The sequence below is a fragment of the Phyllostomus discolor genome, chromosome 15, assembly GCF_004126475.2.
Source record: "Phyllostomus discolor isolate MPI-MPIP mPhyDis1 chromosome 15, mPhyDis1.pri.v3, whole genome shotgun sequence".
In the NCBI taxonomy this organism is placed as follows: domain Eukaryota; kingdom Metazoa; phylum Chordata; class Mammalia; order Chiroptera; family Phyllostomidae; genus Phyllostomus; species Phyllostomus discolor.
This window is the reverse complement of record NC_040917.2, coordinates 15,461,353-15,487,334: the sequence shown is the minus strand read 5'-3', so window position 1 is coordinate 15,487,334 and position 25,982 is coordinate 15,461,353. Positions and strand designations below refer to the sequence as shown.

The 25,982-nt window shown below is 51.6% G+C and overlaps 1 protein-coding gene across 2 annotated transcripts in view; it reads right to left on the bottom strand.

The window, feature by feature from the left end:
- The window catches only part of LBR (lamin B receptor), a 37,029-nt gene extending 22,983 nt beyond the window's left edge, over positions 1-14,046 (bottom strand). Inside the window, exons 1-9 of one of the 2 annotated variants that reach the window (XM_028531369.2) lie at positions 13,920-14,046; positions 8,639-8,817; positions 6,882-7,148; positions 5,204-5,287; positions 4,552-4,744; positions 3,459-3,655; positions 1,534-1,588; positions 997-1,188; positions 257-360 (exon numbers count right to left, since the gene is read on the bottom strand). In XM_028531369.2, coding sequence (XP_028387170.1) covers positions 257-360; positions 997-1,188; positions 1,534-1,588; positions 3,459-3,655; positions 4,552-4,744; positions 5,204-5,287; positions 6,882-7,148; positions 8,639-8,803 — 1,257 coding nt within the window. In that variant the 5' untranslated portion in view covers positions 8,804-8,817; positions 13,920-14,046. The remainder of the gene's footprint in view (positions 1-256; positions 361-996; positions 1,189-1,533; positions 1,589-3,458; positions 3,656-4,551; positions 4,745-5,203; positions 5,288-6,881; positions 7,149-8,638; positions 8,818-13,919) is intronic. The other variant, XM_036016197.1, reaches the window with a different exon arrangement.
- Positions 14,047-25,982: the final 11,936 nt, after the last annotated feature.

The following is a 25,982-nucleotide window of genomic DNA, read 5'->3' as shown; positions in this document are numbered from 1 at the left end:
TCCTACCTAAACAGAAGCAACTATAAAAATAAACTTTTTGAAGCTTTAATAACCTCTAACAGGGCATCTTAACCCTCTGGGCTATGTTTATACTAAGAAAATATTTTAAGTAGACAGATTTAGGGAAAGCTGTAATTATTCCTAAAAATATATCGCCCACAGCTTAGTTTGAAATTTTCTACAATTCCTTCTAAGTCCAAGATTAATTTGCACTACTGCACTGAAAGTTTTTTTTTTAAAGAAAGAAGAGACATACCCATCCAATCAGTCCAGGACGCAATTCACAGAAGTACTTGAGATCAAAGGTACCAATCCGAGGATTCAATTCACGGCCAATGAAGAAATCATAGATGACATTTCCTGAGAAGGGAAATGTTCCTAGTCAAACAGAGCTTTTTGGAAAAGCTCTATTCCAATCCCAGTTACCAGGCTTTCAAGTCACAATTCAGCCCAGAGGCCTGGTGCGCAGTCTCAGCGGCAGGAGGGGGAGGAGCCAGCGAGGACAGCCAGCCAGGTGCTGCCCGCCCGCCCCCCACCCGGGAGCACCCGGAGCTGCGACACAGGCTCGGAGCCCCTGACTGGGGAAACTACTGGGGTTTTTCTAAAAGTAGACTCACAATTTTTTAAAATAAGCAACGTATTTTCTTGTTTACTTTAGGTCAGAATCAACCAATTTGAAAACTATCTTTTTTTAAAGGATATTTAGTACTTGAGACAAAAAAATAATGTGTAATAAATTACAGCGCCATCAACCTCACTAAAACGTTACTGTACGTAAGGCACTGAAATGCCTCACGGTCACAAGCAACTAAAAAAGGAAGAGAAACCAATAGTTAAGTATGAGGAAATATAGTTTCTTCCTTTAACTTTATTTTTCGTTAAGGGTTTTCATCTCTTTATTTGTCCTTATTTCTCTTCATCTCATAAACCGAGGCTGGAAGAGATTCTCTGTCCGCAAGCCTGCGGGTGGCCGCTGCGGGGCGCCCACGCGCTCACCTGAGCTGGACGGCGACAGCTGGCTCGGGGGCGCGCGCCGGGCCCGCACGTACAGGTACAGGCTCAGGGCCACGGAGAACACGAGCGCCGCCAGTGCAAACTGGAGGAAGTGCCGGTACACGTAGTGCAGGTCCACGCCCCACCACAGCGCGGCCCCGACCGCCGCGGACGTCAGGAGGAAAGCATAGAACCCTTAAGGAAAGGCAAAAACCCAAGTGAGCGCAGGGGTGCATGAGATTCATTCACCCCACTACAATGTATGGCAGTGTTGGGTGCTAAAGTCTCGATGTGGTTATTTAGGCCAAATACACGCAGAGACATGCACACACACGACCTCTGGGGGTCGTCTTCCGTAGACACCGCACCTCTGAGACAGCTTCCCACGTATCTTACAGGCTGGCTGCAGGTACAAACCATCCTGTCTGCACAACTCCCTGTTTACCCCTCCGCCCAGCCAGCCTGGACAGTTCACCAAGCACAATACTCAAAGGTTCTGAGCTATCGAGTCATCGATGTGAGTCTTTAGAAAAAAATCACCATTTAATCTATACTTGAGTCTTCTTCCGTCAGCGACAGGTGTTCCTTCCACAACCTTAAAAGAAAAAACTTTTCATTAAAAACTTTAAAAGCATAAGACACAGGTCTTCTAATATTACAGATCTGCGCATGCCCGAGGAGGAGGACCTTTTAGTAGGGAAACTTGGTAACAAGTTTCTTTATTTTTTATTGTGTTTTAGTGATTATAATATTACCATTGTCCCAATCCCCCACCCGCCTTGGCAGACCCTCTGACCAGCAAGCCCACCTTCGGGGACCGTCTGAAGACAACCCCAGCCACCCTCCTCCGTGTGCGAGGCTGTCGCAGCAGCCACCCCCATCTGCCCCACGAGACTAAACAGCTCTAACGACTCCTGCATTCCCTAACCTCTAGCTCGAAAAGCGTTAATAACTTCAGCGGCACTGTCTTGGATTGGCGAGGTCCCTTTTTTTTTCTTTTTTCTTTTTATTCGTAAACAGTGTGATTTTATGGTGAGGTCTTTTTCAGCTGGGCTCCACCCACTCACCCCTCTACTCTGGCCGCGTACCGGCCGCCGCAGCATGGACACTCACACACTGACCTGCTCTGCCACCTGCACGTACACGCTCACCCACTTAGTCCTGTCACGTGACCCTTCTTCCTCCAAGAAGAGACTGAGCACTTCCTGGATGGGACCCCTCACCTCTACGCAGAACACCCGTGGGACGCCCACTCAGCAGGCACTGGAGAAACACACCCCTTGGATGGGGTGAGTTCAAGTCCAAGTCCTCCGGTCAATGGCAGTCACATTTCACTACCCAAAACCACTATTCAGAATGTTGCAAGTCATTCTGGACTGCTGGCTACTAATATAGCATCATTTTTCTTGGGCTAAACTACTTTACCCTTTCATTAGCTATGAAAGGGAACCTGGGAGAAATTCAATACCCTTTGAGATCACAGGATTAGCAAGACCCCAAATGCTAATTCCAAACGATCCTAATTTATTCTAGGTCTCACATAATACTGTGCTGGGTTTTCCGTTTGTGTCTGTCTCTCTCCCTCGCTCTCTCTCTGCATATAATTATATACATATCCAGACACACACATTTAACCATCAAACCTGCTTTTCATCATGAATATTATCTAGTTTGATATTAACTAGCCTTACCTAAATTAATCTGAATTGCTGATTTTTACAACAGAGGCTGCCCATAAGAATGCCTGACTGTCCACAGCACAAAAATCCTCGCTCAGCCAATCAGGTGGTGGCAAGATTCCAGAGTGTTTCCCGTCTGCAGCTCTACCACCCTCTCACTGTGAGGGGTGTTTGCCGCGCCTAGTGAACCTGATCCTTTGGTTCACGGGCAGCTGGTACACTTGCAAAGCCCTACGAATAAGATCTCCAAATGAATTATTTATTGCTTAAGGAATCTCATGTTCCTTTAAATAATCCAAGTATTCTACCAAAAGGAGAAAAAAACTACCTCAGCAATGAGGACAAATTTGAGACATTTCATGAGTCTGACAGAACAGAAAATGTTCCTGACAACAAATTTCTGAAAATTAGAAACTCACATTATTTTTAAGAATATATTAAGTGAAAGAGGCAGACTAAATCCATTGAGTTCAGTAGCTTACCAACTGATCATTTTAAATTCCGTATCTGAAATGACATATACTCCAGGGGAAATTTTTTTCCAGCAACCTCTACCACTAGGCTATTTTGTACAATAGTTCATTCTTTTCTATTTGGTTTGGAAAGTTACACAAGCGACCTCAATCAGATTTTTAAAGTGCCACTTATCGGATTCAAGAGTGAAGGCTTAACAATCTAAGTTTGGGTAGTCATGACCAAGGACAGCTTTTAACCTTAAACCTGTGAACTTCTCTTACATAAACATGGAGAGTTCTCACTCTGCACCCCCCAACCACAAAAACTTACCCTCCCGATTGGCAGTAAGTAGAACAGAGCCTGAACAAAAAACCAGAGGAGGTAGGCCCCAAACACTCTGGTTTCCCATAAACCACTCAGAGCTGGCAAAGGAGGCGGGAAATTCAGAAGACTGGGCTCCTTCTGTTTGCACGTCAACAGCAACAGGAAGAGGAAGGTGGGCAGGCCCAGCATGATAAGAAACACACCTGCAGACAATCAGGGAACGTTCAAGGCTCAGCTTTCAGTCCAGGGTTTCCCGTCCCCCTCCCCCAAGAATCGCTGGGTTTTTTAAGGTCAGAACTCAAGTCTGGCTGGCTGTTGGACACCACTTTCCGGTGTCCCATCAGAGAGTCCTCGTCTCTGCCTGTCGTGTCCAGTGGGCAAGCAGCGTGGCCGTTCAAGCAGTGAGACCACGGCCATCCGGCACTGAACGGCTGATGTCCAAGCTCGAGAACATTCCCACTCCAGCCACTGTGGAGCAGACTCACTGAACCTCCAGCAAACGAGGGTGCACCGACTTGCGGTGACGCCAGACGCCGTCTTTCACAGACCGGCTGGCCAGCAACTTACCAAACCGAAGCAATTAAGCCCCGCCGGATTTTGAACCATTTGGCCAAGAAGTGCTTGCCTTTACTAGCTCATAAATTCCACCAGCGCCGCCCACTCAATAACTCCGAGCCTCGGAACACGTCGGGTCTCCGACGCTCATCGCCAACCGTCTAGCAGGCAGGGCAGACGCCGAGACTCCGTTTCACGTCTGCAGCACCCTGCAGCGCGCTCCCGCCCGCCAAAGCCGCCCCCCCCCCCCCCCCCCCGCAGGTCCGAGGACCGGCAGATTCCCCGCCCCTGATCATTCACATCGACCTTCCTTTGGTCACCTTGTTGATCGAACTCTATCGATAGCTTGCTGGGAGTTTAGTTTACAGCGACTCTGGCACCTTTCTACTCCATTACAGTCCTCACACCCGCTCCCTCCCCAGGCTGCCGCCCGGCTGGCCAGCTGCCCGCTCCGCCCGGACCCCACAGAGGAGGCCTTTCCTGTTCACTTGGCTGCTGCGGCGCCCGCCCGCGCGCCCGCCCTGAGCCTGGTTTGGACACCTACCGGGTACCCCTCCGAACTCCAAGTCCTTCGTCTGTGCCGCTGGCACTTCGAAGGTTCTCAATGATGCAGGTCCTTTTGTAATAACTTCTTCTTCCTGGAATTCTATTTCTTTTAACTTGTTCTCTTCTCCTCTTGGACGAAGGCTATACTGTGTAGATACATAACTACTGTCTTGTGACAAATGGAATTTCTCCTAGTTAAAAAATAAAAGCTGTTAAATATCTGTAATCAATTATTATCATTAGTGCTTACATTAACCAATCCAGCATCTTAATATAGCCATATGCTAAGAATAAATTTGTTAAGTTACAGTCAGTCTTAAATGAAGAACAAATTTTTGGAATCAATTATAAGAAGTATTATGGATTTCAATGTGCTTCCTTAGGGAGAGTCACTTTAACAAACAAAACAATGACTGGTGTGGCTCAGTGGACTGAGCGCCAGCCTTCGAACCAAAGGGTCGCTGGTTCAATTCCCAGTGAGGGCACACGCCTGGGTTGCGGGCCAGATCCCCAGTAGGGGGAGTGCAAGAGGCAACCACACACTGATGTTTCCCTCCCGTTCTTTCTCCCTCCCTTTCCCTCTCTAAAATAAATAAACAAAGTCTGTAGAGGAAAACAACGACCCGAGATGAAAATGAACGCTGCCGTACCTGTGGGGTTTTGTGAGGTATGTCATTCCTCTCTGTGTGTTCAGGTTCCCCGTTGTACCTGCTGATGCTGTTTCCAAATGGTTTCTAAATGGAAGAATAGAAAGCATTTTAACCATGTGAATTGTAACTTACTTACCATCAGGAACCTGATGGTAAATCTTTACTATTCTGCTATCAAGCAATAAAGCCAAAGATTTTCACAGCTTTAATTCTGAAGAATTCAGGATACTTTTGTTAAAAATAAAAAGGTATAAAATTAACTAAAATTTCCCAATCTACAAAATATTAGATTTTATAGTATAGATTCCACATAAGTTCTTTCATCTTCTAAACATGATTACACTGAGCCCTGGCTGGTGTGGCTCAGTGGATTGAGTGCCAGCCTACGAACCAAAGGGTCACCAGTCAGGGCACATGCCTGGGTTGTAGCACAGGTCCCCAGTAGGGGGCAAGCAAGAGGCAACCACACACTGATGCCTCTCTCCCTCTCTTTCTCCCTCCCTTCCCCTCTCTAAAAATAAATAAATCTTTTTAAATAAATAAATAAAAATAATTACACTGAAAGTTAAAATTTCCTTGTTCAATGACAGCTATTTTAACAGTATTAGCTATGTGAGTTAGAGAAGTACAAAGTGGTCAATCAGTTCATTAACTGGTTAAAAAAAAAAAAAAACGAAAAACGAAAAGACATTCACTGCCCCAAAATAGCCCATAACAGAAACTTAAGAAATAATGGATACTTATACAATATCACTAGTGACTCGAACACTGATAACTTTCTCAATTGCATGCTGCCTGGTTTCTGTGTAACCTTCGGTGTCCTGACTCAGTCTCCTTTCCTGCACCTGCATTCTCTTTAAGCAGCGCACGGGTGTGCTTCAGAGAGTGAACAGGGAGAGTGCCTCAGCTCGAAGTTTTTCCAGGCAAACATGGCTCTAATCTATCCCTTTGCTCCTTTAAATGTCACTGACAACTTATAACAAGTTATAATGCTAATGAGCCAGGAGGAGGAAAACAAAGGAAACTCCCAAGTCCGTTCCTGGTGGGCTGGTTCAGTGGGCTGGAGCGTCAGCCACACACCAAAGGGTGCTGAGTCCCGTCCCCTGTCGGGGCGTGTGTGGGGGGCAGCCGATCAAGGTTTCTCTCTCTCATCAGTCTGCTCTACCCATCTGACCTGGCAGCTCTACTCGTGAGAATTTATCCTAAAGAGATATCAGATGTTAGCCCTGGCTGGCGTAGCTCAGTGGATTGAGCGCAGGCTGCGAACCAGTGTCGCAGGTTCAGTTCCCAGTCAGGGTACATGCCTGGGTTGCAGGCCATGACGCCCAGCAACCACACATTGATGTTTCTCTCTCTTTCTCCCTCCCTTCCCTTTCTAAAAATAAATAAAATAAAATCTTTTTTAAAAAGTACTTTAAAAAACACATTAAATAGCATTCTTGCAATTTAAATTGTTTTTCATTCGCATTTAAAAGTATTGTATCTTCTATTCTTGCAAACATTCATTTTTTATGAAATCTTACAAAGTCATTACCTTAGATTTGATGTTCCAACTGGCACTTGAGTGTTTTTACCTGCACATACTGTAAGGACACACGTTCCCAAAGGGGAAGGCTGTGTTTGGGACAGACTAAACACTGTGCAAGGATAAAGATCTCCCAAGGACCGGGGCACGTACCAACACCAGCGGGGTCAACTTCACTTCCAGCACTTCCTTCCTTATTTCCGTAATGTCAGCACGGTGCGCGGCAGAGGCAGGCTGGTGGGAGCTTTTAGGCGGTCGGCCGGGGGATCGGCCAGGGGAACGGCGGGCAGGGGAACGTCGGGCAGGGGATCGGCGGCCGGGGGATCGGGACCGTGACCGTGACCTCGACGGATTCCCTCGGCGTCTGGAGGGAGAACTGGAAGTTGAGCCACTTTTCCTTTGCCTGAAGGAAGCTAAAGGCTAGAGAGGGAGCAGAAGGCAGGGTTTTAGCACAAGTCCTAACACACACACACAGAGCCAAATCACAGGAGGGTAGCAGAGGCGGCCATTGGTACCGTTAACTCTAGCACCAGCCCGGGAAACCCTGGGACCTGAGGGTCGCCCGGATGAGGCCAGGGAGCAAGGCTGCTGCAACAGAGGCCCCCCAGGGGAGACACGTGCAGCCCCCCCACTCCCAGTTCTCCTCTGGCGGCACTGCCACGGAACGACCGCACCTAAACCAGCTGGCTGTGCATGTTCCCGGGAACACGCACGAGGTGAGTCACCAGTAACACTGGTTAAAGCTGAGATGCTGGGACCAGAGAAATCTGCACAGAAACACTGAGAACAAGAAACTGAGCCCCACAGTTGCACTCTGGACAAAACACACAGGCAGGTCGTGGACACGAGTACAGCTTGGATTAATGCTGAATGGCTCTGCGTTTTTTAACTGCGTGCAAACAAGACGGATGGAAGAACGAGACTGTGTGACACGCGAGCGTTGTCTGAAATCCGAATTTCGGTGTCCACAAATAAAGCTGGACTGGAACACAGCCCTGCCCGCGGCCTCCCAGGCTGCCTGGGGCTGCCCTGGCGCTGCAGAAACAGGACGGCCCATACACCCCAGAACACTGACTATCTGTCCCTTCACTCAAACTCTCGCCGGCCCTGGCCAGCACACTGCCCCTGGGGTCTGCAGCCTATGCGTTCCAAGACCAGTTGTTAGATCTGAAACAGAACGGAATTACAAACAGGTGTGTAGGAAGGTCTGCAGCATTTTGACAAAGTAATTTTATGTCTGTTGAATCTGATAATAAAAAATCAGGACTTATTGTGTACATCTTTTTCGCCTGTCATTTTTATGGTATTTTTTGCATAAGTACTTGCACACCACAGGTCAGATATTTGAAAGCCCAGCCCTCACCGGACTCCAATCTGATTACTGTCATTCTCCTGACTGAATCCTCGAGGTCTGGGATGAGGCCCAAACCCTCCAGGTCTGACCCCCGCCCCCCGCCGGCCCTCGCCCACCACACCCCTGCAGCACTGGCCGGCCGTGCTCCCCCGGCGCCCAGCCCTGGGCACGCTGCCCTCTGCGGAAGCCGCCTCCCGGACCTGAGTGTCTCCTCCTGGGCCTCAGCGCTGGTGCCACCACATCTAAAAGCCTCCCCCGAAACCCAGGCCCTCCCACACCCACGACACACTTCCGTCACACAGCGCATTAAGCCGGGAACATGACTGCTGTCAGTGCCACGTCCTCCCCAGCCCCCTGGGAACTGCTCAGGAACAGGGCACGGTGCCCCATTCCCGCCTTCCAGGAGCCAAAACCACTAGTGGCCCCGAAGCAGGAGCGTGACCCTGTGCCTGCCTGCACACGGCGCCGGAGTAACTGCTCTGCCTGGAAAACCACACCCGCAGTCACCACACGCTTACCACGGGCACACGCTGCCCGCCCAAGGGGCCCCCCTCACCTTGATGTCGCTCTCCTTCAGCTCGAGTTCCGTCCCGTCCTTGTACTTCACGGTGTACAGCTGCGAGCCGCTGTCGTGGCTCAGGATCTCCACCTCGTAGTAGAGCGAACTCCCCGGCCAGCGCCCCCGCACCACCTCGCCATCGGCAAATTTCCGACTGGGCATTTTCCAAAATCAGTCTGAATAGTGTTCGGGGGAAGAAAGGAGTCAATGCAATATCCACTTACTTTTGTCTTTTTTTCATAGACTGAGCACTAAAATGCAACTTTCCAAACTTCTAACTGGTCAGGCTTTTAGAGCCAAAAGACTGACGGAGGAGCAGTGTGCAGCCCCTTAGTCTAAAGGGGAGCAACTAAAGCTTAGCAGGATGCTAGTGTTTCGTCCGAGGGCATGGAAACAGCCAGCGGGAAGCAGCAGAGTCGGGACAACACAGAGGTTGTTCCTTCTGCCAAACGTGTCCCATCAGGAATCACACACCCGGGACGGTGGGTCACTGTGGCACATGAGACACTAAGGAGTAATGATGACGACACACCGAGTGGCTGCCTGTGCAAAGCACGGCCACCTAATGTGAGCACATGTCTTGCTAATCAACAAGGAACAATGTCCCAAAGACTCGTTTTCTGATTTGTACATTTGCACCTAACCTTACAAAGCCTTTAAAAATAAATTTTTTCAGTGGAACAGAATAGAGAGCCCAGAAATAAACCCACACCTTTATAGTCAATTAATATTCGACAGAGGAAGCAAGCACATACAATGGGCTAAAGATAGTTTATTCAAAAAATGGTGTCGGGAAAACTGGACAGATACGTGCAGAAAAATGAAACTAGACCACCTTCTTATACCACACACAAGAATAAATTTCAAAATGGATTAAAGACTTAAATGTTAGACTTGAAACCATAAAAATCCTAGAAGAAAACACAGGCAGCAAAATCTCGGACAAAGCCTGTTGCAATATATTTTATCAGATGTATCTCCCCAGACACGGGAAACAAAAGGAAAAGTAAGTGGAATTACATCGAACGAACAAGTTTTTGCACAGCCAAGGAAACCATCGACAAAGGAAAAAGACAACCCACAGAATGGGAGATCATGTTCTCTGACACATCTGATAAGCGGTTAATATCCCAAGTTTATAAAGAACTTACAAAACTCCACACCAAAAAAACAAACAACCCAATTAAAAATAGGCAGAGGACCTGACTAGACACTTCTGCAAAGAGGACATACAGATGACCCACAGACACACGAAAAGATGCTCAACATCAGTAATCATCAGAGAAATGCAAATTAAAACCACAATGAGATACCACCTCACACCTGTCAGAATGGCTGGCATCAATACATCAACAAACAACAAGTGTTGGCGAGGGTGTGGAGAAAGGGGAAAACTTTTGCACCGTTGGTGGGAATGCAGACTGGTGCCACCACTGTGGAAAGCGGTATGGAGATACCTCAAAAAATTAAAAATCAATCTGCCTTTTGACCCAGAGATCCCACTTCTGGGAATACAGCCGAAGGAACCCAAAACACTGATTCGGAAGAACATAAGCACCCCTGTGTTCACTGCGGCGTTATTTACAGTCCCCAAGATGTGGAAGCAGCCCGAGTGCCCATCAGCAGAGGAGTGGCTAGAGCAGCTCTGGGACATTTATACAAGAATACTGCTCGGTCGTAAATAAGAAGAGAAGTTTACCCTCTGCGACAGCATGGGTGGACCTGGAGAACATCATGCTAAGTGAGATAAGCCAGTCAGAGAAAGACAAATACCATATGAATCACTCACGTGTGGAATCTAATGAACAGAGTGAACTAACAGGCAAAACAGAGACAGGCTCATAGATGGAGAGCAGGATGACGGGTGGGGGGCGTGCGGGGGCGTTGCATAGGGTGGAGCAAAAAGGAAAAAGGACCCAGGCACAGGGACAACAGTGTGGGGATTGTTGAAGGGGGGAGGGGACAGATGTGTAAGAGGACTAATGGTAATAGAAAAAAGAACAATAAAAAATAAAATAATAATGTATTTAATTTTTAAGAAACAACCTTCATTAAAAACAACAATGTATGAAAGGGACTAGCCTGGGAAAATCAAGGATGTATAATTCACATTACTATAACCCACCAACAGGGAGAGAAAAAGTCCAAATCTACAATGAATAGCAGATTTGGGGTTCTTTCATTAGGCTTTCAAGTCCCAAATGCACACCCGGGGACTCGGCCGATCTCACCCCTGGGCTAGCACGGACCCGGTTACAGCTTTCTTTGCCACCGAACCAAAACGTGGCCCACAAACCCTTGCATAAACGACATTCTAAGAAGCCACAAGCAACCCACAGGAATTGCTACTGACAAGAGGCCTGTCCGTGACCCTTTCTCAAATATCAGCTGACTGCTGGGTGCTCCAGCTACTAGGGAGCAATGCTTCTGCCCCCACTGAGGCAGAGTCGCGAGTCCCCAGGACAGGTGCAGTGCCCCTGACCTGCACCACCACCTCGCCTGGCCGGGCTTGGGCCACCGAGCAGGCAGCACAGTGACAAGGCCCTCCCTCCGTCGCCTGTGTCTCATCATCTGGGCATAAAGGTACACATTCCCTTACTCAGCTCCTGCCGAGAGCTGGTCACACGATGACGACAACGTTCAAGAACGTGTGACGACTCTGTGGAATTAGGAAAGGAGAAAGTTACACTACCCCACCCCTCCCCGCCAAAAAAAACATCTTTCATAAGCACCACATTTCTTCAGGTAATCACCCGAGATAAAACTTAATAAGCTTCACTCGCTCAGAAAGACAGCGGCAAGGCGGGGAGATGAAAGGAAACACGACTAGTCATCTGGTGAAGGAGACGGCTTTCTCCCCGGCCCCCACGGAGATAGCATCGCGGGCGTACTGAATGATGGGTCTGGGCTTGGAGTTCCGGGCAGAGGGGCCCGGAAGCTCTGGGGATGAAGCCACGCCTGCCTGGGGGGGGTTGGGGGAGCGGAGGGCAGTGGGCACCTTGGGGCACGGCGGAAGGGCACGGAAAAGGAAGGTGACAAACGCAAGCCCTGCCTGTTTCAACACGGAGCCCGAGCCTTCACGTTCTAAGAAAGAGGAAGGAAATGGGCTCCCCCCTCTCCTCTGTGCCCCCCTTTCTTCCTGGACCCCCTCACATCAAGCCCCTGCTACTGAGGCCAGCTCTCCCGTGTCGGCCAGCCAGGGTGGGAAGAGGACAAGTCCATCCTCCCGCACCAGGATGCCATCCGAGTTTCAAACAACGCTTCACAAACTTTTGAAACACAGCCTGAGGGGCCTCCTGGATTTTTCCAAAGGGCCCTCGGGCAGATTCTGCCCGTACCTTCCCAAAACTCATTTCGGGGCATCCTTCTGTAACCAATTCAATATTTGGGGTTAAACAAATTCAGACGTCCAGTGGGTATCTGTTAGGTCTCTAAGCTCATTTTTTTAAAAACCTATTGAAGAACTGGGGCCTGAGAGCACTGCTGCACACGGTGGCTGGAAGAGAAAAAACAAACCAGCTCTGCCGAGAAAGCCACTATCTTACATACGAATGCTGCAAACGATGGAGCCAGCAACACTACATCCACCCCCCCTTCCCACAAGATCCAAGCGCCACGGCCACGCGGGATGATACTGTGCAATCACATCCTCCTAACAGAATCCTGGGCGGGAGCGAAGGGTGGCCAGGAGAGGACCCAAGTACACCTCGTCATGGATTCCCTTACTGGAGGCAAGAGACACACACGAAGAGGCTTCCCTCGGGAAGTTTTAGCCAAGTGTGGAAACAAAAATTTGCTTCCTGAACAATGTCCTCCTTCCCCATAAGCGGCGGAAACAGGGGGTCTCGGGCTTTTCTCCATTAAGCTGCATGCTTGGGAACACACCAGAGTCCTCACGCGTTTGGCTCCAATGTTTCTCTATCCACACAAGAGAAAGCTGCTATTCTCTGCCCATCTGTGTCATACTAAGGGTCTCTGGCCATCTTTCCTTCACTTTTCCAAATTAGTCTAATTGTGGCAGAAAACCGGAAGCCCAAATGAAGTCTGACCGCTCTTCTCCAACACCTGAGCCCAGGTCTGGCCTACATTTCTGCAGGTAAACCACCAGCGGGATCGCTGCCCTCGCTCAGGATGCACGGGCAGGACGGCCTGACGCTCCCACTAAGAAGTAAAAAGTCAAGGTAAGGCTCGTTCCTCTCCTACTCACTCTTCTCCCTCCTCTCTAGACGGCTCTCAGAAAGAAAAACAAGCGGGTTTGGGGCTCAGTCTAATCCAGGGTCCCGCCGCTCTCCTCCCGAAGCCCTTCCCCGTCCTTCACGGCAGTTGCTACAAAGCGCGGTTACAGATCTGCTCGCGTTCATTTGCCAGGACCCTGAGGGCTGGGACTAGCTCGGTTCTGGCCACGCCTCACGTAGCAGGTGAGCAAGCTCACGAGCTCCGGGCTGAACTCTTTGATCGTCCAAGCGCTGTCCAGTGTATCCACGGGGTCTTTCTAAGTATCCCAGCCTGACTTCCCACCGGCTCATACAACCAAGTGGGTGAAGTGCTTGGAAACAGGCCCTCTGCGATCAAGTGCTTACCGAGGGCCCCTTGAGACTGCTAGCGGGGGTCATTAGGAAGCATTTTTAAATGCCTTAAAACAGGACTGAGCTTCAGTAGGAGCACGCCAGCCTTGCCCAACGATCCGTTTCGGGGTGTGCGCAAACACCAGGCGAGAGAATGCAACACATGCAAGCGAGCAGCCTGCAGTCCGCACTGGAGAGCCACCGAAGCGAGACGGCCACGACCCTCAAGGCCAGTGACAACCAGTGCGAATTAGTCAACTTTGCAACCCCACTTCCCCGTCCGCCAGGCTGCCGCGCCTTTCCTGCTTCCCCACCCGCACAACCCACGAAGCTACCCAGCTATCTGTCAAAAAGGCGCAAGAAACTGACCCGGGAGGGCGGGGGCTGCAGGGCGGGGACAAAGGGGCCGGGGAGGGTCACCGATCCCCAAATCTCTCGAACCAACAACACTTTACAGCGACGCGGCGCGTCCAAAATGGAGGGAAACGTCCCCGATTTAAAACCAGCAGCTCCATTTCCGCAGCTGGGCCGCGCGCAGTTCAAGCCCCGCCAGCTGCGGCCCCGACCGACCCGGAGGAGGGGAGGGCGAGGCCACGGCACCAGGCCCAGCGCCCCGGGACCCCAGCCCACAAGCCGCGCCCCGCCGCGGCCCTCCCCCGCCCGCCCCCCGGGAGGCCGCACCGCAGGGAGCGGGCGGGGGTGGGGGCGCTCACCTACGCCAGACTCCGGCGGGGACTCTAACGACTCTGGGAGAGTTGCCGAGCTGCTACCCGGTGGCTGTTCCACACGCGCGACTCCGCCCCGCCGCGTTCTCGCGCTCTCGGGCTCCTGCGTCGGGCGATCCCGCCTCCCGGGCGCGCGCTTCCCCGCCGCCCCACCCCCTCCTAGCCCCGCCCCTTGAGCGGGCCTCCAAGGCTCCCATTGGCTCCCCGGTCTTTTGAATCGTCCCTGGCGCTGTCGATTGGTCGTGCGCCATGGCGCGTCCGTCCCGCCCCGCCCCGCGGCGAGGCCCCAGATCTGCCCAACAGCATCCGTGTGGGTCGGCCCCAGCAGGGTAGCTCTTGGGGCGTCTGCAGGCAGGCTCCTTATCTCTGGCACCCAGGAACCTTCACGCTCCGCGCTCTTTCCCTCCTGACACCCACCAGTTGCCTAGCGATGCGCAGTGAGAGTTTGGGGTGCGAGGTGGCTTGGCGAAAGAGATCAGAAAAAAATACAAGGAAAATAAACTCTTATAGTGATAACTATAATTGATCATATAGTGATCAACCGTATGAGAGCCAAGGTGGTTCTTGCAAAAAAAGCCATTAGTGCTTTCCTTACGGTGTTAAAAGCTTCCAGAAGCCTCTGGGCCAAGCAGTGGCTCTGAAGGCGATCTGGGGCTTCTTTGTCTTGGCAATGGCTGCTGTGCCCGGATAGAAACCGATCCGAGGGCCAGAGGGTGGGAGGAGATTGGTAAGAACTGTCCTAGGGTCCCCTACAGCTCGCAGAGTTCCTGCGACTGCTGTGAAGAGGGGGATTAATATTAAGAAGAGGTCCCATCGAGATACGGTAGAGAAAGCTCAGTAACAGCATGGCACAGGAAATTCTGTGCCTCCTTACACACTGAGATACCATTTAACCTGCTTCCCACAAGTCTGGTTGCAACACTGGCCTCCAAAACGCTGAATCATTACCTGGTATGGATCCTAACCCTTTTTTCTTCTACAAGTTATCATTATGGGTTAGTTGGTTTCCTTCCTTTGAGGTGGAGAGTTTAAAGCAGTCCAATTGAAGTTCCCTATTTTGTAGTGTGGTTTTAATCAAAGTATTTCTTAACCTGATGACCAGGTTAACCCAACTTACTAGGTAAACTTCAGTGAATTTCCATCTTGGAAGCACTACCCATTAAATTATAATAATAAATAGGCTTTTCATTGATGGTCCTGCTTCAGGTGCAAGAGCTCTCATTTTCTCAGTTATAACGACAAAGCAACCAGGTTTACTCAAAAAAAAAACAAAAACCAAAAACTAGTACATTGAGTTTTCTTGGCCACTCAGTCATTCACCTCCACTGTGAATGAGTTCATCGGAGCCTCTCTGGGGAGTAAGTTCAAACATGGGATTGGTCCTGGATGGAAATCTGAGCTACAGAAACGCACACTGCACTTCAAAGTCAGAAAAGCAACCTGATTTTTGGCAAAGCCCTGAGTTCGAGTTGCCTTACCCTTAAGGTAAGACAATATTAGCCCTACCACATTTTGTGTGGCAAATGACAAAGAAATGAAAACACCACACCAGGTCCATGGGGACCTAAAATGGTTAGTCTCCCTAAAAGCCAAGCGGGGCTTCCCTCTTTTCTCATGCATCCTACACCCAGTGTGCGGGATTCCACTGGATTCCCCTTGAGAAACACGTTCCCTGCATCTCTCCCTTGATGAAACCAAGGAAGATGCATTTTTTGGTAAAATAAATAAACTTCATTTTAAAGATCAGGTTTATAAAATCTCATCGACAAAATGAGGTTAGGCCCTGGCTGGTGTAGCTCAGTGGATTGAGCTCGAGCTGCGAACCAAGCATCGCAAGTTCAATTCCCAGTCAGGGCATATGCCTAGGTTGCAGGCCATGGCCCCCAGCAACCACACATTGATGTTTCTCTCTCTCTCTCTCCCCCTCCCTTCCCTCTCTAAAAATAAATAAAATCTTTTTGAAAAATTGAGGTTAGAACACTGTAAATCACTAGAATCATAGAATCATCTTAGTTCACATTCTACCTTATATATTTATTTGATCTACTAAAGACATTTTTAAATCAGCTGATTTTGAAAGCAGAGGCATTGACCATAATTATTGTTTATTTCTGGAGGAAAATATGTTGGAGAAAATCAGATGGATATCTAGGCTACCGCCTCAATACAGGAGCTATTAGTATTTTCCTCTCCTTTTTCTTTTTTAAGGACGACTAAAGAGTGTGGACTGGAGAGTGGAGAATTTCCAGGTTTGGTTCTCAGAAGGATGCTGTCAACCACGATTAGCAAGTTGTGGATTGTCCGGACATATAAAATAGAAGTCACTTTAAGAGGCATGTCTTTCGTTAATGTGGGCATGAGAGGCACGGCCCCCTTCCCCCTTTATAAGGAAAGTGAGAAGTGATGGAGGAGGAAAGGCCTCCAGCCCCATCACTGAAGCGGACAAAAGTCACCCGTGGGGCCAGGAAGCCTCACCTACGAAATACAGGAACCACAGTGTAATGCAGTCCATCATCCGGCTCCGCTTCCCACAGGCGATCAGAACTGAAACACCTTTTAGGAAGCAGGTGAAACTTCACGTGGCAGGAAGTCCAGTTGAACCCGTGCAGCTCTGCTTCATAAGGAACAAACTTACATACTCCCAGAGTTACAGAAAGTGTCCTCTGATCCCAACGCATTTCTACAGATGTTGAATCTCAGTGGTTTCTGCTCCCAGAGGAGTGGAGCTCGTGATTGTGAGCACAGTGGGATAATGACATCTGTCTCCTTAACACACTTTTTGGTTTTCATTGGAAACACGGACGCTTAGGAGTATTTGCAGAACGTACTTACTTCACCTTTCTTCTCAATACTTAACTATCAGAGGCCAGAAAGTGAAACTCTTTGGGCAGACAGGGCTAAGTACTGTACTGCTATCCTCAGCTGCAGCAGCGGGAGAACTTACAAGAGGCGGTCGCTCGTACCCTAACATGTTGGGAAACGTGATAAGAAAGCGGCAGTGGGTTCTGGTGGGATAACCATAGATCTGTAATAGCTAACCTTTACTTCTTAAGCTCTTACCTCTGCAGACCACTGCTCTAAGCAGGTCAGGGATCTTGATTTATTTAACCCAGGGGACAGGGCTGGGCCCGGGGCGCTGTGCCCCTTCCCAGCGCTCCCTCTCAGCCCTTCCCCGGCACCTTCTGCCTGGATTCCCTCATCTGTCAAATGGGGACAGTAACTGTTCCTACCCTGCAAGGCAGCTGTGGTGGTTCAATGCAATTATTCAAGTTAGTACAACTTCATTTTATTTCAAGTTCATTAAGTCGCTGTTTTTAATCAACTGTAAGTAGACTAAAGGGTGTTTTCAATAGATGTGTCGAGACTTTTTAAAACCTGTGCTGTTTTTCATCTGTGTCTCTAAACGCTTTGAATCCTCCTGTAACGCGTGTGTGAATATATAAGACTGTCCTATCTGCGGTCTTTGCATCCACTCTGTTCTAACTGAAAAATCTAAGCTTGCTTGTTGGGTGACTCTTTTTTTTTTTAATCCTTACCTGAGAATATTTTTTCCCCACTGCTTTTAGAGAGAGAGGATGGGAGAGAGAGAAACATCGATGCAAGAGAGAAACATCGATTGGCTGCCTCCCGTATGCACCCAGACCAGGGATCATACACACCTGGACCGGGGACTGAACCCACAACCCAGGCAGGTGCCCTGACCAGGAATTGATTACAGATGACGCTGCAACCAACTGAGCCACACTGGCCAGGGCTGCTGGGTTAATCTTAAAACTTAAAGACCCTTCGTTGAGAGAGTAATTATTATTTAAGCTTATATTGTCGTTAGCATTTACTGATGATTAACTGTTAAAAAATCGCCTAGAGCCCTGGCTGGCGTAGCTCAGTGGATTGAGCGAGGGCTGCGAATCAAAGTGTTGCAGGTTCAATTCCCAGTCAGGGCAACATGCCTGGGTTGCAGGCCATGGACCCCAGCAACCGCACATTGATGTTTCTCTCTCTCTCTCTATCTCCCTCCCTCCCTTCTCTAAAAATAAATAAATAAAATCTTTTTAAAAATCGCCTAAATTCTGTTTGGGTGTGTTGGGGGTCCTGAAATACCCACAGGAAAATCTAAATTCTGTGGCCTTCAGAAACTTGCTCTATAGACCTTTGCCAGGCTGGGCTCGCTCTGCTCCTTTTCATCTTCATCTTTCCTGCCCCCCGACTTCACCCTCCAGGTCTACCAAGCTCCTGGTGGGGCCCCAGACAAGCCTCTTTCTTTCTCCCCTTCCCCCGAGAGTGGCCGTCCTTGCCCCCACCCCCAGGCTCCCCCTGCCTCTCCGCCCGCTCGTCACTTCCCACATACACCTGTCACCGCCAAGCATGCTCTGGGCATCCGCTCCCACGGCAGGCTGGCAGCATATTCTATCTCTTTTTGTGTCTCCCCCCATTAAATAAATAAAGGATTGGCTCAGCATGAAACAGTGGCAGACTGTGGTAAACTCTCTGCTTCTTGGGCTGGTTATACAGCTTTTACGAGGCTGGGTTAAGGCAAGAAGCAATGGAGCTCCCCCTGGCACTAACTGTTCTTTCTAGGTAGGGTGGGCAGAGAAGTTTTCTACCTTGTGGGCAGGCTCCACTGCCCTCCCCCCCCCCCCGCCGTGTCTCCTTGCCCCCTGCCCCGGTCGCTGCTCCCACCCTGTCGCCATCCACTGCACTGAACAGCCTTCGCTCAGCCTCGGTCTTGGGCTCTGCCAGCTCCCTCACCTCTCCCTTCATCCAGAACAGGTAAAGAAATGTTTCTTTTTCAAACCTACTGCTCACGTCCTGTGGGGCTCAGACACAACACTGACTGACGCCCGGTTTGCGTTGGCACAGCTGCTGAACGGCGAGTCCCCCGAGGGCAGCCCCGCCCCCTCCCCTTCTCCCCTCCCCCCCTCCCCCCTCCCCCCCACAGCTCGCACTCAGAAGCAGCTGCGGTTCACATGCCGGAGACGTTTTATGTAATGTGTAATTACCACGTTGTTTCTCACTTCCTGCCGAAGCTGAGGCTTAGCCCATCGGTGCTGACTTTAGCTCTTCGGGACGGCGCCCGCCGCGTCTCTAAACCTGCGCCCTGCCCTGGCCCTTTACGAAAAGATTGGAGCACCTGTGGGTGGCGTTGGGGCGGAGGAGAGAGGGAAGAAATGGGAGGGGCCTGGAGTGTCCAGTGAGACCCTGCTGCCGGGAAAGCACTTTCCACTCTTCACCTTATTTATGACTCAAATCAACTCATGGACACACCTGTCATTAGCCCCATTTTCAGGATGAGGAAACTGAGCCCCACAGAGGTGAACACACACTCGCACCAGGGCACACCCAGGCAGTCAGGGCTGAGGCAGAAAATCCGCCCTGGTCCGCGGACTCCGGCTCTTCCCCCCACCTGAACCCCTCCGCCCCCTGGGCAGCGTGCGGGTTTCCCTGGCGCTTGGATCCCGGCCCCGACACGCAACTCACTCCCATCATCCCCGTGCTGCTCAGAAGGCAGCTGCTGGGCTTTGGGTCTACATTTCTGGGCAAAGAACACTCGTGAGTGTGCCCCTGAGCACATCTGGCGTGCGAACTTGCCCTTGTCTTCACCCTTGGATTCTCTGCTCTGTGACTCTTTCTTATTTTAAATCCTCATCCTAAATGATTTTTTTTTTAAGGAAGGGAGAGAGGGGGAGAAAGAGGGAGAGGGAGAAACAGCAATGTGAGAGGGAAACATCAATCAGTTGCCTCCCACACGCGCCCTGACCGGGGATCGAACCCACAACCTTTTGCTGTACAGGATGATGCTCCAACCAGCTGAGCCACCCCGCCAGGGCCCTCAATGACTCTTTCACCCTGATGCCCTAATTTCAGACTCTGTGGGATTGCCTGTACGTCTCTCTTCCGAAGGAAGGGCTGTCTTAGTAGACCTACTTTTTCAATAACAAGGGCAGATCACTATCATCTTGGTACTATATTTAGAACAGGATCCAGTGCGATTAAATCTGTTTAAAATACGTTTGAGGACGGTGATATAAAATATTTGAGATGCATGTTTAAAATCAAATTTGCATGATTATTTTAAACGTCTTCATTTGGCTTGCATCAGAACCTTCTAACTGATTGTACAACCTAAAGCCTATTTGGAGCACCGAGTGTGTTGAATTCATTTCATTCAGAACACATAGCCACAGAAGTGACTAACAGCACAATGTGTGACTTTAGCTTTTTAAACAGATGAAATGTAATTGCCACATGGATTTATTTGAAAATTGTACAGTGTCATCTTGAATAGCTTTTCGACAACTGGGAAGATTATTTAACAAGACCGCTTTGGCAGAAAAAATTGCATATTGATACTAAGCCGCTGAAGATAGTCCCTTGCTTGTGTATGTTTATACAAAGGCTGGCGAAGCAAGCCACGGGAGCCGGAGTTGGGGGTCCCAGCCTCCCTCCAGGGGAAGTCACGTTGCCAAACAAAATGCCAGTTTTAGGTCTACTTCAAGCTTCTTTGACTTCGAGGGTATGGTTTTTACATGCTTAGATTTTGAAAATCTCAGTAAAACAACATCTTGCCTACGTAATGGCAGAAAGGAAGGTTTATCTTGGACCATCCAGAATGATCCCATTTATTAAGTAGCTCAAGTACAAGGTCATCACCTTCCTGTAGCACCAACCTGCAAAATAGCGTTAGAGCCAGCACCTGTCAAAAACATCATTTCTGCAAATGTATAGCTCCCTGTTTACACGGTGGGGGGGAGGCAGACAGTCCTGCAAACTACTTGAGCATGCGCTCTGCCCACCACATGCCCACCAGTGCACCCGCCATGTTCTCCGCCCTGAAGTGCATTTTGTGAGGAGCACTCGCTGAATTCACACCAGGGCCTCTACGATCTCATCCACAGGTCAGCGTGTCCACTGAGGGCTGACCCGAGGCTACGGGAAGAAAGCACCCGCCTCAGACAGAGAGGGGAGGGTGTGGGGCAGGGCACACACCAGGTTCAGCAGTCAGAGTCGGGGCTCCTGAAGGTCACGTCGCCCCCAGGCCCGTGTTGAAACGACCTTGCTTTGTCTGGCTGTAGGATCAGGAGTGTTTCATTGACAAGAGTTGGATCACTTTGAAAAGTGTGTTCCCATTTTCCACGTGTCAAATGTTAGAAGCTCTGAATCCACTTAATCAATATTTAATGACACCCCTGAGCTCCCTCTGCTAGCTCCGCCTCAGCCAGCTGTGGCAGGGGACACGGTTCTGTGTATATTTCTTCCACGAACAGGGCCGTGTACAATCCCCAAACAGAGGCGAGGGAGGAGAGGGTGTGGAAGAAGTAGCCAGCGGCCGACGGACACTCGTGGGCAGACCCACCCTTCAAGGCACAGCCTGCACCGCCCGCACTGCTCCTGGCACCAGGGGGGCGGTGCCCCGCTCAGGAACCCTTCCAGAACCTTATCGCGGTGAGCAGACGAAACCGAAAGCCAAGGGCCTGGAAACTTTCTCCCTGGTCATGTACCTGAAGGACCTCAGAGAGACAATAAAACAATATCTGGCCACTTTGTTCTCTGGTTCCAGTTCCTAAACAGGATGAGCAAAAAAAGCCTGGTGCACGGAAGAAGCAGCCCAGCGTGCCAGGGCCTGGAGGGGCCAGCTCCTCCCGAGGCTGTGCCCCAGGGATGCTGCAGAGAGCACTGGGGGCTGCCGGGTGCTCGCGGGGGCCTGAGTGCCACAGAAGGGCACATCCCAGCTCCCGGAGCCTGGCGTGGCAAGGGCTCCCTCACACCTGCTATCACCACCCTTCAAGGGTCAGCATGATGGCACGCTGGCCTCCCCCTCCAAACTGAAGACAGGCACTATTTCATCATCGTTGTGGTCTTCGTGTCCTTGTCGTGGTACAGGCCGATAAAGACTTGTTGGATAGCCCTGGCTGGGTGCTTCTGTTGGCTGGAACATCGTCCCGTGCACCAAAAGGTTGTGGGTTCGATCCCCCATTGGAGGCACATACCTAGGTTGTGGGTTTGGTCCCTGGTCTGGGCATGTACTGGAGGCAGCCGATCAATGTTTCTCTCTCACACTGATAGCTCTCTCTCCTCCCCCGCTCTCTCTCACCAATAATAAAGTATCCTTGAGTGAAGACTTTTTCTAAAAAAGGCTTGTTCGATGGATAATAAAATAAGCACATGCGGGGGGGGGGGGACAAAGAAGGGTAAGGAAGCAGGAGAGACAGGGGAAGCAAAAGCACCACCTTGGAGGGTGACCCAGTCGCTGTGACAACGTGGAAACACGGACGGCTCGTCTCGTGTGAGACTTAGTTACATGACCAGCAGGGTCTGCCCAGTGACAGTGCCCTTGCAGCACTCTGTGACCTCACCTGGGGAGGGAGGTGACAGAGAGCAGGCTGAGCTCAGGGCGCCCCCGCGCACCTGGGTGCTCAGCAGGTCACTCCAAAGCGCGTTCAGGGGTGGGGGTGAGGGTTCCACATCCTGGCGTGGCTATAGAGAAGGGCTGTGCCGGAGGGAAGGGAAAAATGAGGAGATACAGAGAGTCAGGCCGAGGCTTGCGCCCGCCCGCGGTCCCACGTGCGGCCACGGAGCCGCCCTGCAGGCCAGCCCAGGTCAGGAGTGCAGCGATGCAGGACACCACTGGACGCCTATTAAAACTCCAGTAGGTGCCTGCATGTCGCGTGCGGTAGTTCCGTTCATCCTTCCAGCACCCCTGCGAGCGGGAACATCTGTCACAGGTGAGGAACTTGAAGTGTTGACCAGCTTGCAGGGTTGACGCAAAGTGGCCGAGCTGGGGAGAGACACCAAGGACACCCAACGCGGAGCCCTTGGGGATGTGCGAAGGACAGAGAGAGGAGAGGTGGGAGCAGCTGCAGTCCCACCTGGCTCCGGGAGGCTGGGACAGTGCCCAGAAGCGCCTCTGTGGTGGAGGGGTCTGCTCCCTGCCTGCACACCCGGTGGGAGCGGTGGCGCGCTGTGGGCGCCGACCCACAGCGACGAGAGCTGGGTCTCGCCATGGGATCTCATTCCATGTCCCCCAGGTTGGCAACCAGGGCTGGGCACAGGTGTGCTGAACGCACCCAGTCAGTGGACGGCTGACTGATTGATTGACAGTTGGCCCGGCTGTCTGTGAGGACACTTTCTCTGCTCTTTGCAACAACTGGAAACCAGCCTCCCCGGGACGCAGGGCTGTCCGACTTCCCACAAACCCAGCCTGCCACCCCACTGCCTGCTTCTCCCGGGAGGCCTTTCTCAACAGCTCCCCTGGGAACCTGGGCGACCCCGCCAAAGGAACAAAATAAACATGAGAGATCCATCTCCACGCCTGAGTGTAGAGATAATCCAGGTCCCATGCCAGGGGCCTGGCCTTGGGGAGACTGGCGGAGGCTTGTTAGACAAGCGATGACCATGACCGAGCTGAAGACGGGCCAGCTCTGAACAGGGAACCTGGGCTGGAGCCTGGCCCCCGGGAGAGGCCTCACTATTGTTCAAGCTTGGCCTCTGACTTCCCTTCCAGGAGTAAAAGGTCCCGCCGACCGCGCACGTGAGCAGGAAGTGGGCGGGGCCCGCTGCGCCGCCGTGGGCAGGGGGGTGGGGGGTTGGTGAAACCAGAAGCGCGGAGGGGGCGCAGCCTCTGTGGTGTGGCTCAGGCTGTGATACGGACACCAGGAAGCTCAGCTTAGAGGAGGCTGCTGCGTGCAAGTCCCAACGGAGTGGGGCCTTCGGGTTGGACCCTCGGGCGGGGAGCAGGCCTGGGTCCCCCGCAGGCGTACCCATGTCCCCGCAGCTGGCAAAACCGCAGCGCTCGGGACACATCCCCCTCCCCCCCCCCCGGGATAATTGTGCCATCAGAATGGGACAGTCAGAGCGTGTTGACTAGAATGCAATTTGATTTTTTTTTAAATTGAGTTTGAGGCCCTGACCCGTGTGGCTGAGTGGGTTGGGCGTCGTCCCACGAAGCGAAAGGTCGCCAGTTCAATGCCAGGTCAGGGCACAGGCCTGGGTTTCGGGTTCAGTCCCCAGTCCGGGTGCATACGAGAGGCAACCGATTGATGCTTCTCTCTCTCACCCATGTCTCTCTCTCTCTCTCTTCCTCCCTCCCTCCGTCCCCCTCTCTAAAAATAAATAAAATCTTTAATTTAAAAAAATGAGTTTGAGTTTTCTCAAAAAGCTCACAGCCCCGCCTCGTGGTTTGACCTGAGTAAGAACGGGAGACGCTGGGTGAGAGGAGATGGGCGGGGCCGACACCCCGCCCCGCCCCCTCTGGGCCTAGGGCGTCTCAGTGGGTGGAGCCCCCCTGCCCTTCTAAGTCCCCGGGGGTCTGCGTGGTCTGGAAAACCTGCTGGGCAGCCTCGGTTGGGAAAGACTCGGTTGGGAATCATTCCCAGTTGGGAACGACTACCTGGATCGGCACCAACACAAGGGCACGGCTAGAAATCCTGACGCTTAGTAAAATGGAACATCCGGATGGAGCCACGAGGAAATATATCCTCTGACACTCACTCTGAGACCCCCCCAGGCAGCTCCCTGCCACCCGCTACACCTGCTCAGCAGGTGAGTCAGACTGGAAACGCCAGCCTGGGAGTTGTTCTCCCACACCTGTTTCAGGGACCGGCTGCGCACCGCCTGAGGACAGGATTCTACACGCCTCCGCCTGAGCCCCTCACCCTCCTCTGCAGAGATTAGACACCCTCGCCCACACTTCCCAGCGTGCCCCCAAGGAGGAAAATGATGGTAATGGCTCCCCGGGAGCCCGTGGCAGGCTGGCGTCCCCAGGCCCCCCCCCCCCCGCCCGCCAAGGTTGTGCTGCAGCCAGTCCAGACCACAGCGCCCCCCCAGGGTGAACGGCAGAGTCACTTTGATCTTAATTAGCTTTTGGAAATGAAAATAAAACACCAGGCTCCCCGAGTGGGGGAGGTAAGCCAGGAACACCCCGGGAGGGGGGCGGGGTTCTCAGGGGTGGGGGGCAGGCTGGCCTCCGGAGGGGGCACCGGGCTGTGCAGCTGGCGGGGGTCACAGCTCACCCCTGCGTGCAGCAGCGGCTGCCCAGATGTTTCCTGGAAGCCCCCTCCTGGCTGTGGCGGGCTGGCTGTTTCTGGTTTCTGAGAACAAAGAGAAAGGCGCCGTGTGGGGCAGAGCCTGAGACACGTGGGAAAGCCAGTGCTGATCCGGGCTGGCCAGGTCACACAAACAGCCCGGCCCTGCGCCCCCCCCCACCCCCGCCCCGGGAAGGTGAGGACTTCCTGGGTGGGGCGGAGGGAGTATTTCCACAGGGAGGGAAGGCAATAGGTCCACAAAGACCCCTCGTTCACGACCCTGGGGTTACGGCAGAAGAGACATCCACTTGGCATTTCTGCCTTGGGGGCCCTTGCTCCTCCCTAGGGGACCTCTTCCCACCCGGAGCACCGCCTGCCCCAGATTTTAAAGTTTAAATACCCGACGACAAAACAGTATGTACAATCCAGTATTTTTAAGCTATGAAAACCCTCTGTGCTTTTTATCCAGGAAAGAGGTAACACGAAGTGGAGAATTTTAAAAAGACCTCTATTCAGTTCTTTTCACTTAAAAGTCACTTCTGAGTGTCCCAGGTTCAATTCCCAGCCAGGGTACATTCCTGGGTTGCAGGCCATAACCCCCAGCAACCGCACATTGATATGTGTGTGTGTGTGTGTGTGTGTGTGTCTCTCTCTCTCCCTCCCCTCCCTAAAAATAAATAAATAAAATCTTTAAAAAAAAAAAAAAAGTCACTTCTGTGTGGCCTATGGCCTGAAAGAGTCCGGGTGCCAGGAGCCCTGGGGGGCAGGCCCCTCCCCGGAGCAGGTGGGTCTGGGAATTAAGAGGTTGCATTTCAAAGGCGTGTTAATGCTCCAAAGGCTGCCGCCAGAGCCAGAGAGAAAATAACGCCTTGCCCTGCGGAGGGTTGGCAGTGCCTGGTGCAGGGAGCCCCCCCCACACCCCCTGGAGTGGCCGCACCCCCTTCAGGACGCCAGAGGGGGCTCCTGGGTCTTCCGATGGACAGTGGACGGGTGGCCCCTCCTTCCAGACAACACCTATTGAGCACCGACA